We start from the raw sequence: 12,957 nt of genomic DNA on the forward strand, positions 1-12,957 counted from the left end.
GAGTTTTTCTGCACTAAAGCTGGTGAAATCGTATATCAGGTCCACAATGTCAGATGACAGGTTAAGAAATTTAGGTGTATTAAGTATTGAGTCAAGGAGGGCAAAGGCCTTGAGTCTAGATGAATTTGCTGATCTTTTTGCAAAAAAACACAAAAACCGAAGAATACAGTTGATGTGACCTGATACTGAATATGTAATGCAAATGAAAATTATAAATTGTTGAATGATTATCAACATGGTCTTTTGCCTGCTAATGCCTGCAATGCAGTGAAGAAAACGATATGACAACAATAACGTCTAATTTAACTGGCCCCTCTAACAGTACAACTGGCCCCAGCTTGGCCCCCCCAGTTGAAATGGTCTAGAACCGCCACTGCCGTGTCCGTAGGGGAGTTGCAGCGATGGGACAAGACTAACTACCAATTGGATATCACGAAATTGGGGAGAAAAAGGGGTAAAAGTATAACAAAAAGGAACAGGACAGCCTCCATATAATTCATATCATAGGCCTAATAGTACTGTAGAGCTCTTTTTACTTGCACCCAATATAGCTCGGTCAACCCGTACTGCCCCTAGGGGTCTACGACCCTGTAGCGCCCCAACACAACACACCCCACTCAGATTTAGGATCTTAGTGAAACATTCATTATTGGTTTCAGGCGTGTTAGGCCAAGGCCAGAGTGACAACAGTACAGCAGACCCCATTTGTAAGCTATGGCGGTCGACATTAAAATGTTTCAGTTTGTGTAAAAAAACATTCTCTGTTGCTATTTCTTTATCTTTGCAAAGGCACAGTCATTGTTTGTCTATTTCTATTCCCAGGTACTTATTTGTTGTCACTCTATTGACTGATCCCCCATTGATCTTCGTTGGGTGTAGTGGAGTTTTGTTCCTTCTGAAATCACTAGCCTACCTCTCCTAGCTGGGCGTGAGAGTTCAAGTGCGCCTAGTATGTGTGGTCTCATTGGATGCGGTCCAAACACTTAAAGGCAAGGTTAAGTCAACATACAAGTGAAAGTAAAAATGAAGGCAAATAAGTTAGAAATTGTGCTACTAATGCACATGACAGCACAAACACCTCTCATAAATATGTTTTTGTTTGGTCTTTTTGGAAATTGTAGAAATAAAACATTTTCCTTCTTCAGAAGTTCTAGCTAGGCAGGCTGACATTAGCTAGCTATCATACAGTAGGCATATATTAATAATTAGATATTTAATATAAGTAGACATAATTGACTGTAGCGCATATAAAGCACCCATAAGCTGGTGGCTGAAAACACAATCATCGCGGGATGAACGAGTGACGAATTTCCTGCCAAGGCTGGTCCATTTAAAATTAATTCCTTCCTCCCTTGCCCTGCAAGTGTATACTCGTCAGACGTCATGATACGTCATCAGAAGTGTCCACCATTTTTATTTTTTTTTTAATAACAACAAATCAATACAGGAAGTACATGTGGGAACACAAGAATATATAAATAATATACAAAGGACAAATGGGCTAGGGGGGATAGGGGCGGGGCCAGGGGGTACAATATCACATTACACAAGGACCTGTAAGGGACATACACTTATTATTCTAACAGCTTTTTTGTTAGTAGAGTATTTAATTGTCTTAAAATACAGTTCAATTTCTTTTTGTAAGGTAAGAAAACGTGGTGTTTGGTTTGTAAATTTACATTTGTGAATATGAAATTTGGCCAAAAGAATAATGAAATTAATTACATAAAAATGTTTCAGCTTATTTCTATCGTAGGTAAAGAATCCAAGCAGTACATCTCTCCACAATAGTGTAAGATATTCATAAATGTGTTCAATTATAAATCTACTGATGTCTTGCCACAGTTTTCTTACATGAATACAATGCCAAAAAGATGCAACACTGTTTCTGGGTGGTCATTACAAAAGGAACAATTTGAGTTGATGTTTTCCGTAAACTTCTTCATATAGTGGTTGGCAGGATAATATTTATGAATAACTTTAAAGGAAACTTCCTTCATTTTGTTAACAAGTAGGTATGTGTGTGGCAACATCCAAACTTTTTCCCAACTGATATTATCAATAAATCCATTCCAATAAGGTAACAACATCCTGCTGAAACAAGGTTCGTATCGCTCTGTTGTTGAATGGACCAAAAGAGAAACAAATATTTCCTACTGAAGAGTCAACAGGGTCAATGGAAGGTAGGCTCTGAGGGTCAGGTCTTGACACGTTCCTGAATAATAAAGCAACACCTGAGGGAATGGCATCTAAAACAATTGCAAAATCTTTAGGTGTTACATGGACCTTGGAAAGTGATAAGAATTCCTTATAACTAAGTAAAAGACTCTCTGCATTTACCAGTTGGCTCACCAACAGGATATTATTTCTGAACCAATATTCTAAAAACAAAGAAGTGTTTTTATACAATATATCCCGATTATTCCATATATAATATCTGTGTGAAGAAAAAAGATGCTTATAAATTAAGGACCATGACAAGAAAACAAGCCGATGAAAAGCAGAACGTTTCACTGGAACTTTGTCAATATTATAATTTTAAGCCAACATGAAGTTAAGGCCACCAAAAGTTGAGAAGACATGATGGGGAATAAAATTCCACATAGAAGTGGGTCTTCTTAGGGATTGTTTTATCCAATTGATCTTAAAAGTATTATTTAAGTCCAGAAAATTCAGCCCACCATTCTCAAAAGTGTTTCATTACAACAGCTTTCCTAATGTAATATGTACGGTTTCTCCACAGAGAAGTGTCCACCTAATTTGAGGTTTGAGGGGATAGGGTGTGTCTTTGTGTTTGGACCGTAACCATGGAAATAGAGTAGGCCACATACTTGGGTGGAGAATCATGTGGCAGTTACATTTACATTTACATTTAAGTCATTATCCAGAGCGACTTACAAATTGGTGCATTCACCTTATGATGGAAGGGGGGGGGGGGGGGGTTAGAAGGATTACTTTATCCTTTATTCCTTAAAGAGGTGGGGTTTCAGGTGTCTCCGGAAGGTGGTGATTGACTCCGCTGTCCTGGCGTCGTGAGGGAGCTTGTTCCACCATTGGGGTGGCAGAGCAGCGAACAGTTTTGACTGGGCTGAGCGGGAACTGTGCTTCCTCAGAGGTAGGGAGGCGAGCAGGCCAGAGGTGGATGAACGCAGTGCCCTTGTTTGGGTGTAGGGCCTGATCAGAGCCTGAAGGTACGGAGGTGCCGTTCCCCTCACAGCTCCGTAGGCAAGCACCATGGTCTTGTAGCGGATGCGAGCTTCAACTGGAAGCCAGTGGAGAGAGCGGAGGAGCGGGGTGATGTGAGAGAACTTGGGAAGGTTGAACACCAGACGGGCTGCGGCGTTCTGGATGAGTTGTAGGGGTTTAATGGCACAGGCAGGGAGCCCAGCCAACAGCGAGTTGCAGTAATCCAGACGGGAGATGACAAGTGCCTGGATTAGGACCTGCGCCGCTTCCTGTGTGAGGCAGGGTCGTACTCTGCGAATGTTGTAGAGCATGAACCTACAGGATCGGGTCACCGCCTTGATGTTAGTGGAGAACGACAGGGTGTTGTCCAGGGTCACGCCAAGGTTCTTAGCACTCTGGGAGGAGGACACAAGGGAGTTGTCAACCGTGATGGCGAGATCATGGAACGGGCAGTCCTTCCCCGGGAGGAAGAGCAGCTCCGTCTTGCCGAGGTTCAGCTTGAGGTGGTGATCCGTCATCCACACTGATATGTCTGCCAGACATGCAGAGATGCGATTCGCCACCTGGTTATCAGAAGGGGGAAAGGAGAAGATTAATTGTGTGTCGTCTGCATAGCAATGATAGGAGAGACCATGTGAGGATATGACAGAGCCAAGTGACTTGGTGTATAGCGAGAATAGGAGAGGGCCTAGAACAGAGCCCTGGGGGACACCAGTGGTGAGAGCACGTGGTGCGGAGACAGATTCTCGCCACGCCACCTGGTAGGAGCGACCTGTCAGGTAGGACGCAATCCAAGCGTGGGCCGCGCCGGAGATGCCCAACTCGGAGAGGGTGGAGAGGAGGATCTGATGGTTCACAGTAACTTGAATATGAAATTAACTTAAATATGATTAGGCTATTGTATACCACAGTGTCTCTAAATAATTATTGATAATGAAAAGAAGTGGAGGGCACTCAACCAACGTGAGTCGAAGTGTAATCAAAAAATGGAATCATGATTGAAAAGGAAAAGGCACTTCGCGCACATAGGTTAGTCTACTATGGTCTTCGAGCTTTGCGCCTTTTCATTTCAATAAGTATGGATTACACATTTATTTCGCTGTCATAATTATTTCTGCCTCAAGTTCAGTAGCCATACCTGCGAGATCAGGTGCGCGTGTGGTCTCAATTAAATAAAGTAGGGTATAGCCTATGTATATATGGGCGGAGAAGCACGGGGCAGTTATATTTCCAAGGAAATGTACTCCCTAAATAGGCCTATGATTAGTCTATAGTTTACTACATTGCCTAGAAATAGGCCTAAATATTGATCACCCATATTTCTCCGTCGGAAAACCATCCCACTCCTAAAAGGTAGGCTATACAAATATCTCGAGAAAGTGCAAGTCTCTCCAACTCCTTCCTTCAAACTACATGTAGCATATTGTCTGATAAAGCCCAATAATACAATGTAAGGGCCATGTGAGAATGTCTGGAAATTGAACCTATTTCTTAAGTAATTTTTGCGCATTTGATATTGCCTATAGGGCGCAAAATTGCTGGGACCACGGCTGGCATGTGATCTGCGTCACACACGTCTAAAATAACATTGCGGGACTGCGGTTTGGTTTGGGACCAGTTCTTGCGGTAGCGGGTGGGAGTCAGTGGCGGTTCTAGACCATTTCAACTGGGGGGGCAAAGCTGGAGCCAGTTGTACTGTTAGAGGGGCCAGTTACATTAGACGTTATTGTTGTCATATCGTTTTCTTAACTGCATTGCAGGCATTAGCAGGCAAAATCCCATGCTCATAATCATCATCGTTGCCACTGTCTAATAACGAATGTAAAAAAAGAACGATAGCAAAAATTAGCTATGTAAAAATTATTTCATACTCCACATTTAGGAGGGCCACAAGGGGGTCCAAAATTGTTGTCACAGGGGCACTGCAATTTCAGAATGTATGTCCCCCGTCGCCAGTGAAAACTGCGACCCCTGAGTTCTTAGAAGAACCCCCATTAATGGTTCCACAAAGAACCTTTTGGGGTTCATTTTTTAAATAAAAACAATAATATGTTAGTAGTGAAGCAGAATAAAAAAATCAAAATATGAGGTACACTCCAAGCCCCAAGTCCAATAGGTAGGCTATATGCTCCAGCGTGTTGATATCCCCTGTAGGCTATCCGTAGACAGAATGATTTTGCAGTGCATGGTGATCGAATTAGGTTTCCTGTTATATTCAGGTGTAGGGAGGGTGAAGTATGAATACAAAAAAAATGTATAAAGATGATTTACAAAACGTGCATACGACAGTATTCATACTGTTTGTTGGGAACAATTATGTGAATGAAAAAAAACGTCACTTTTGACAACATTTATCCTACACTTACCTTGTCCATAATGTTGAGGCCTTTGGGATCTTATTGAAGCAGTAAGGGAGGAGGAAGATGGCTGCTGTGACTGAGTCCTTTAAGGATTTAGAGAAACCATTAATTCAAATTAAATGTAGATGATACATGTGATCTGCATAACATTGAGACAAACCAATACCAAATTGTACATACCTTTGTGTGCCTCCTCGTCACTATACCTGCAGACACAAACACACACAAATAAGTGAGCAGTTCAGTCATCTGCACCCAATGCAGCTATTGCCTTAAACATATTTCTCAACTCTTTGTTGATTCAAATCCATTGAATTGCGTCCATTTTCTGTAAAAAATAAAAATAATAAAGGGAGAAACCTTAAATTGAGATCTTTCCATTTTTCAGTTAAGTGCTTGCACCTGCTGTCATCTCAAATTTAAATCAAAATATTTCAGTTGGGCAGTTAGATTACTGAAAGAAGCCCCAAGAACTAAAGAGGTTCCTCAGGGTTCTTGGAAAAACCTTTTGGGGGCATTTTTCAGTGCCAAGGAACTTTGAGGATCTTAGAAGAACCCTAGTTGAACCCCTAATTATTTTGAGTTAGATGGTTTTCTCAACAAACACATTTTTTTGCATTATATACGATTATACAATGGGTGGGTCTAATCCTGAATGCTGATTGGTTAAAACTGCATTCCAGTCTACTTACTCTGTTCCATCTGACTGTGAAATCCACTGTCTCATCAGCCCAGCCAAGCAATTTATAAACTTGATCTCCACTATAAAAAGCATCTAGACATTATCTCACATTTCTTTTAGACCAACATTTCATTTTCAACTGCAGAGATTTGTATAAACCTTGCTGTCTGTCTCTCAGACATTTGCAGCATTGTTTCAATATTCAAATTCAAATTGAGATCTTTCCATTTTTCAGTTAAGTGCTTGCACCTGCTGTCATCTCAAATTTAAATCAAAATATTTCAGTTGGGCAGTTAGATTACTGAAAGAAGCCCCAAGAACTAAAGAGGTTCCTCAGGGTTCTTGGAAAAACCTTTTGGGGGCATTTTTCAGTGCCAAGGAACTTTGAGGATCTTAGAAGAACCCTAGTTGAACCCCTAATTATTTTGAGTTAGATGGTTTTCTCAACAAACACATTTCTTTTAGACCAACATTTCATTTTCAACTGCAGAGATTTGTATAAACCTTGCTGTCTGTCTCTCAGACATTTGCAGCATTGTTTCAATATTCAAATTCAATGTCGGGAGTCGGGACGAGACAGACCAGCAGGCAGCGTTTCTCAGCCAGTCGAAGTCATGAATCAGCAGGCATAATTTTTATGGATATATACAACAACAAAAAAATTGAAAAAAGGATAAAACGATACCAAGTGCAGCTAGTTTGCAGTCTTTCCAGTTTCAGTTTGAAGTGATTGTGTTGTGTTGTTGGCCAGCTCCTCTGAAAAACAATAGCTCATTGTTATGGATGTGGCCAAATAAATGTCACTATAAAACAGCTTAAACAAATGCAAAAGAAGCTACTTTGCTGTTATTCTGGCTGCACTTTTTGACGTGACTAAGTTAGCCGTAGTTCCAATTCATCCCAAAGGTGTTTGATGGGGTTAAGGTGCAGGCCAGTCAAGTTCTTCCACACCGATCTCGACAAACAATTTCTGTATGGACCTCGCTTTGAGCACGGGGGCATTGTCATGCTGAAACAGGAAAGGGCCTTCCCCAACTGTTGCCACAAAGTTGGAAGCAAAGAATCGTCTAGAATGTCATTGTATGCTTTAGCGTTAAGATGTCCCTTCACTGGAACAAAGGGGTCTAGCCCGAACCATGAAAAACAGCCCAAGACAATTATTCCTCCTCCACCCAACTTTACAGTTGGCACTATGCATTCGGCAGGTAGCGTTCTCCTGGCATCCGTCAAACCCAGATTCGTCCGTCGGACTGCCAGATGGTGAAGCATGATTCATCACTCCAGAAAAAGCGTTCTAAGGACCTATTAATACATTTCTTAAATTCCTGTGCGTCAATCTAAGTAACATAATACAACATTTGTCAGTTTAAACTAGAGCTGTTTTTTGCATGGGCTGTGTCTCAATCCACAGCATCCGCCTATGTCGGCCTTCCGCATCTGCAGTGGAAGGTGGCCACGCTACAGCGGTGTTTGTCAGACCATGAGACAATCGTTCTTCTCACAAAAAACGTCTGTAGCGTCTGAATGGTTTGGTCTATAAACTAATATGACAACTCTATGGAACAAAACACGATGGTGCTCTTCCGCATGTGACAACAATGAATGGATGTATGGAGGTAGTTTTGTGCCAACAAAAAGGGGTTAAATGTGTCCAAAAAACAAAAATATTTCCTGAACTTCCTTATATCTCCTAGATATAGGACAGACACTTCAAAACTTTATTCTTTGTTAGTTTTTTAAATATATTTTTTTACTGTTTTTCCATTATGAATGTGTTATTCAATGTGTTTCTATGGGCTATAGTAGTAAAGATCAAATTCAATATTTTATCCAATAAATGTTATATAGATTTACATATAGAGCTACACGGGTCTATATAGATCTACAGGGGTCCTAAAATTGAAATTGACATGGCTAAATGATCCATGGTACTAAACTCAGCAAAAAAAGAAACATCCCTTTTTCAGGACCCTGTCTTTCAAAGATAATTCGTAAAAATCTAAATAACTTCACAGATCTTCCTTGTAAAGGGTTTAAACATTGTTTCCCATGCTTGTTCAATGAACCATAAACAATTAATGAACATGAACCTGTGGAACGGTCGTTAAGACACTAACAGCTTACAGACGGTAGGCAATTAAGGTCACAGTTATGAAACCTTAGCACTCTAAAGAGGCCTTTCTACTGACTCTGAAAAACACCAAAAGAAAGATGCCACCAGCCATACTTCTCGTTCTAACCGTGATTTCTTGCAAGACAGGAATGTCAGTGTTCTGCCATGGCCAGCGAAGAGCCCGGATATCAATCCCATTGAGCACGTCTGGGACCTGTTGGATCGGAGGGTGAGGGCTAGGACCTTGGTGGAAGAGTGGGGTAACATCTCACAGCAAGAACTGACAAATCTGGTGCAGTCCATGAGGAGGAGATGCACTGCAGTACTTATTGCAGCTGGTGGCCACACCAGATACTGACTGTTACTTTTGATTTTGAACCCCCCTTTGTTCAGGGACACATTATTTCATTTCTGTTAATCACATGTCTGTGGAAGTTGTTCAGTTTATGTCTGTTGTTGAATCTTGTTATCGTCATACAAATATTTACAAATGTTAAGTTTGCTGAAAAGAAACGCAGTTGACAGTGAGAGGACGTTTCTTTTTTTGCTGAGTTTTCATGATCTTAAAACAATTCCATATTTTAGCTTAGTAGAACATATAATGGAGCTATTATAAAGTGCTTGTCACGTCCTGACCATAGAAAGCTTTTATTTTCTATGGTAGATTAGGTCAGGGCGTGACAGGTTTTTTTTCTAGTTGTTATTTTCTATGTGGGGTTCTAGTTTAGTTTTTCTATGTTTAGGTGATTGGTGTGATTCCCAATTAGAGGCAGCTGGTAATCGTTGTCTCTAATTGGGGATCATACTTAAGTAGCTTGTTTTTCACTTGGGGGTTATGGGATATTGTTTATGTATAGTTGCATTGTTAGTCACGGTTCAGCTATTCTTTATTTGTTTTGTTCTTGCATTACGTTTCACTTTATAATAAATTATGTGGAACGCTACTCACTCTGCGCATTGGTCCGATCCTTCATCTAACGAACGTGACAGTGCTACCAAATATTCCATTGCTAGTAACTGATTTAGCGATTCAGGTTGGTCTTCACACTAGTATTTTCTTCCCAATTGTCAGATTTAACCTACCATGTCTCTGCAAAGAGGTCTAGGCCTTTATGGCACAATAGAGGAAAAAGTGTGTTTGCTCAATACCTTCTCTAATGCCTACGCAAGTCTAACTAGCTACAACCAGAGTCTGCTATTTAGACACCATTGCTTTCTAAGTCTTGAGACTTGTTGAATGCATGAGGCTATAATGCAACACCTGTTTTCTGTCACTCACATTACTGTACCATGACTATGAACTAGCACTTTGGCAGCGCCCCTTTGCTAACACACACACACACACACACACACACTGGGAGAGAGTCATTAGAGGAATGGTATTTACGTCGCCTGACTCACAGCAGATCACCTGTTTGACTGACGGTGGGTCAGTCACATGGTTTGTGTGCGTCGGTGTGGCAGTGTGACTTATCCTCAGATAACGCTCTCTGATTGGTGGCACTTCCAATTTTGGGACAACACAACTGATATGTGCAGAGACAACCCAAACATTGTATGTGTCAGTGCTTAATTTGTTACGGATCCTGCCGTAACAGGATCCGTCACCTCAGTTCTGGACTGTTTCGTTCCGGAACCTATTTGCCATGTTCCGGTACCTCTCGTGGCATGAAACATAATTTTCACTGTTTGCAATGTAATTTTTTTTAATGAAAGCGTTCAGAGTTCATTCGACCTGCCTCTGTAATTCTCCTTCCCCCTAAAAGAAAATGTAGCCTAATGTGAAAACGTAGATTTTCAACCCGCTCCTGATATTCTAAGAATTGATTCAGCTTGGGCCATCCCGGGTTTATGATTTGCGCAACATTGTAACCTAGAGACCAACTCGTGGCAGGTGCTGTGGTGTGTGAGAAAAGCATGCCTATCTCTCTCAGAACCAGAATCCCTTTCTATGACCTCTTTCCCTCTCTTCGCTCTGCTAGACATGAGCCTGCAACTACCATCTCTCCAGAGTCATTTATTTCCTTATAGAATCATAGCCATGGGAATTACATAGAATTGCATGAAATGCATTTATAAAAAGGCCCAATTTTTCCGGGCCCTAGGATACAAAACAAATTCTGCAAGCGCATCTACTCTACTGTCCTGACTGTCCTGTAAGGATCCAAATAGGTCAGATCAGCTTGGCAATAAATTACTTCAACCAGACCCTCTCTCACCCACAGAGGGGGGAGGAGGGAACTGGTGGGGGGTTGACAGCTCACACCCTGTTGTAAATCAAAGACAAGAACGTTCAGCCATCTCCCTCTCCAAATTTACACAGGAATGTGCCTTTGTTTCCCAGACATTGTCCCGCCAAAACTCTAACACGTTCTAAAGCAAATACTGGAAAAATATTTCTAACAGACAATGTGGGGAATGGTCAGAGGTGATCCAAAGACCACTAATGTTGTTTGGTTGTTATTTTGTGATGTCATAAAAAGTGTTATAAATGGAAGTACTGTTACTTGAAAAGTATACACACTATGTGTGAAGTGTCCATCCTATGCATTGTGTATGAATTATGAAAATATTTTTTGTTGAGAGGGGTGGGATCTTAAAATATGAGGAAATTGTTTCTATAACTTTGTACAAGTAAGTAGTCACCGCCCCCTTGAGTGAGGTCAGAGAGCGTGTCAGCCTCACGAACCGCCCCTTTTGAACAAACTGTATAAAATGATGGGTTAAGAATTAACATATCAGACCAGAAAGGCATTGAGCTGCAGCTCACGTCCAAAGTGGTTTGAAGTCAAAAATCTGAACACGAGGTAGAAACGAGTCACATCCCAGACAATCACTGGTATGCCTGATTATCTAGAAAAGCGAATTTAAGGGGGACCATTCTACTACTCTTCTCAAATCACCGTAATGCGCTACTCTCATCACCCCACTGAGAACCATCAACACAGCTGGCTAGCCAATCTTTAAAGAATCATCTTCCAGAGCGAGTGGAAACAGAGTGAGCTCTGTAGTTCTTTTCTTGACTACACAGCGGGTCACCGGATGCCGGGCGACTGCAGAGGAGAGCAACAGTATGAGATGGGTGGGGACCCCTTTTGGACAATCGGAGCCTTACAAGCGTGCCGCGAAAAGGCCCAACACCCTTTCCAAGAAGGACTGGTTCCGACAGAAATACACGAAGAACCAAGACATAAATTCATGATTTCTTACTCCAAACGGGCGGCGGTTCGTGTGCAAGTATATGATTACTATGAGTGTAGTTTCTAAAATGTACCAACATTAAGTGTCTCTGTCTCTCGCCCTAGCCATGTCTTTTGTAATAAGCCCGCCATATTGTGTCAGTCCGCTAGGGACCTGTTTCTAATGTATTAAGTATTCCTGTGTTACCATTTAGTTAGCTAGTAAATAACTAATGAAACCAATGTGTGTGAAACTGAATCAAATGCAAGGCTGGGGTTTTTGCAGATGCAGGAGATTACGACTGTTCAGAATGATGATATGATACGAGGTTATGATTAATAAGTGTTTATGGATATAATTGGTAAAGACCTTTTAGAGTTTAATTCGGGAGATAGTAACTCTTTAAAGAACCGCTCTCGTGGTGCCCCAAATCCTACATGTTACATGATTAATTTAATCTGGTAACAATTAAACATAGTTAGTTGATTAGATAAATAACAGTCATGAGATTAATGAAAGTAAAGTCACGACACTAGTCTAGACCACTACACAAATGCGATGATATGCAATGCATGCAATGCTTTATTATGAAGGTGATTTTCCAGTACCTCAGAGAGCCCCAGGTCACCCACCTCTCGTGCACACTTTTTGTTCTGGCACCACCTGATTTACAAATTACTGATGTGTGTATGTGTGTGCGTCATCCCCCTATATATTTTTGACACTCACAACTAGAGTTTCTCTTTGTTTTGGCTAGTTCAGTTGGTTTTAACAGGTATTATACATCAGCGTGTCTGTCCATGGATGCCTAATACCCTCATGCTATGTGGTCTAGTGGTTTGGAGTCCTTGGGCCACTGTTCTCCTGGTATAGAGTTTCTTCCTCATTTAGTGTGGGCCATACACATGATTCACTGGCCTGGGGCCCTGGCTTTGGAAGGTGGTGTCAGGTTCAGCCCCTCTTTCTCAATCTGTGCCTTAGATCAGAGTAGATAAAGGGAGAGAGGGAGGGATGAATGGAGGGAGGGGAGGGGTGAGGAGGAAGAGAGAGTGGTGTGAGTTGGGGGTGTGTTCACAGGGGGTGAGGGAGAGCACAAGTTGGATTGTGTCTAGACCAGACATTTTTCCATTGTTTTTGGCAGGTCCTACCTTGCCCCTCACCACCACTTCTGAGACACACCTAATCCACACCTGCTTGCTGTCCCCAAGTGGTATGTCCCCAAGTGGTATGTTCCCAATTTAGGGCCCACCTGTTGCCTTGGGAATTCATATTTGGGGGGGTGTATTGGATGGGGTGAGCTCGCTGCAGTGTACTGGTGGGGAGCATGACCCCTTTGGCATGTGTTCTAAAATAGCAAAAGAATTTAGGACCGCAGAAAATACAGACAATGGGAGCCAGTCCAATGCAGACAAGCCCCAGGCTGTCCGGAAGAAGTG

General features: G+C 41.7%; 1 protein-coding gene across 1 annotated transcript in view; it reads left to right on the top strand.

Moving 5' to 3' along the window:
- Positions 1 to 11,089: 11,089 nt before the first annotated feature.
- The window catches only part of LOC100136445 (solute carrier family 2, facilitated glucose transporter member 4), a 41,429-nt gene continuing 39,561 nt past the window's right edge, over positions 11,090 to 12,957 (top strand). Inside the window, exon 1 of the mRNA XM_014155686.2 lies at positions 11,090 to 11,566. Within this exon, the coding sequence (XP_014011161.1) occupies positions 11,384 to 11,566 (183 nt within the window). The 5' untranslated portion in view covers positions 11,090 to 11,383. The remainder of the gene's footprint in view (positions 11,567 to 12,957) is intronic.

The sequence above is a fragment of the Salmo salar genome, chromosome 18, assembly GCF_965601325.2.
Source record: "Salmo salar chromosome 18, fSalSal1, whole genome shotgun sequence".
NCBI classification, from domain to species: Eukaryota; Metazoa; Chordata; class Actinopteri; order Salmoniformes; family Salmonidae; genus Salmo; species Salmo salar.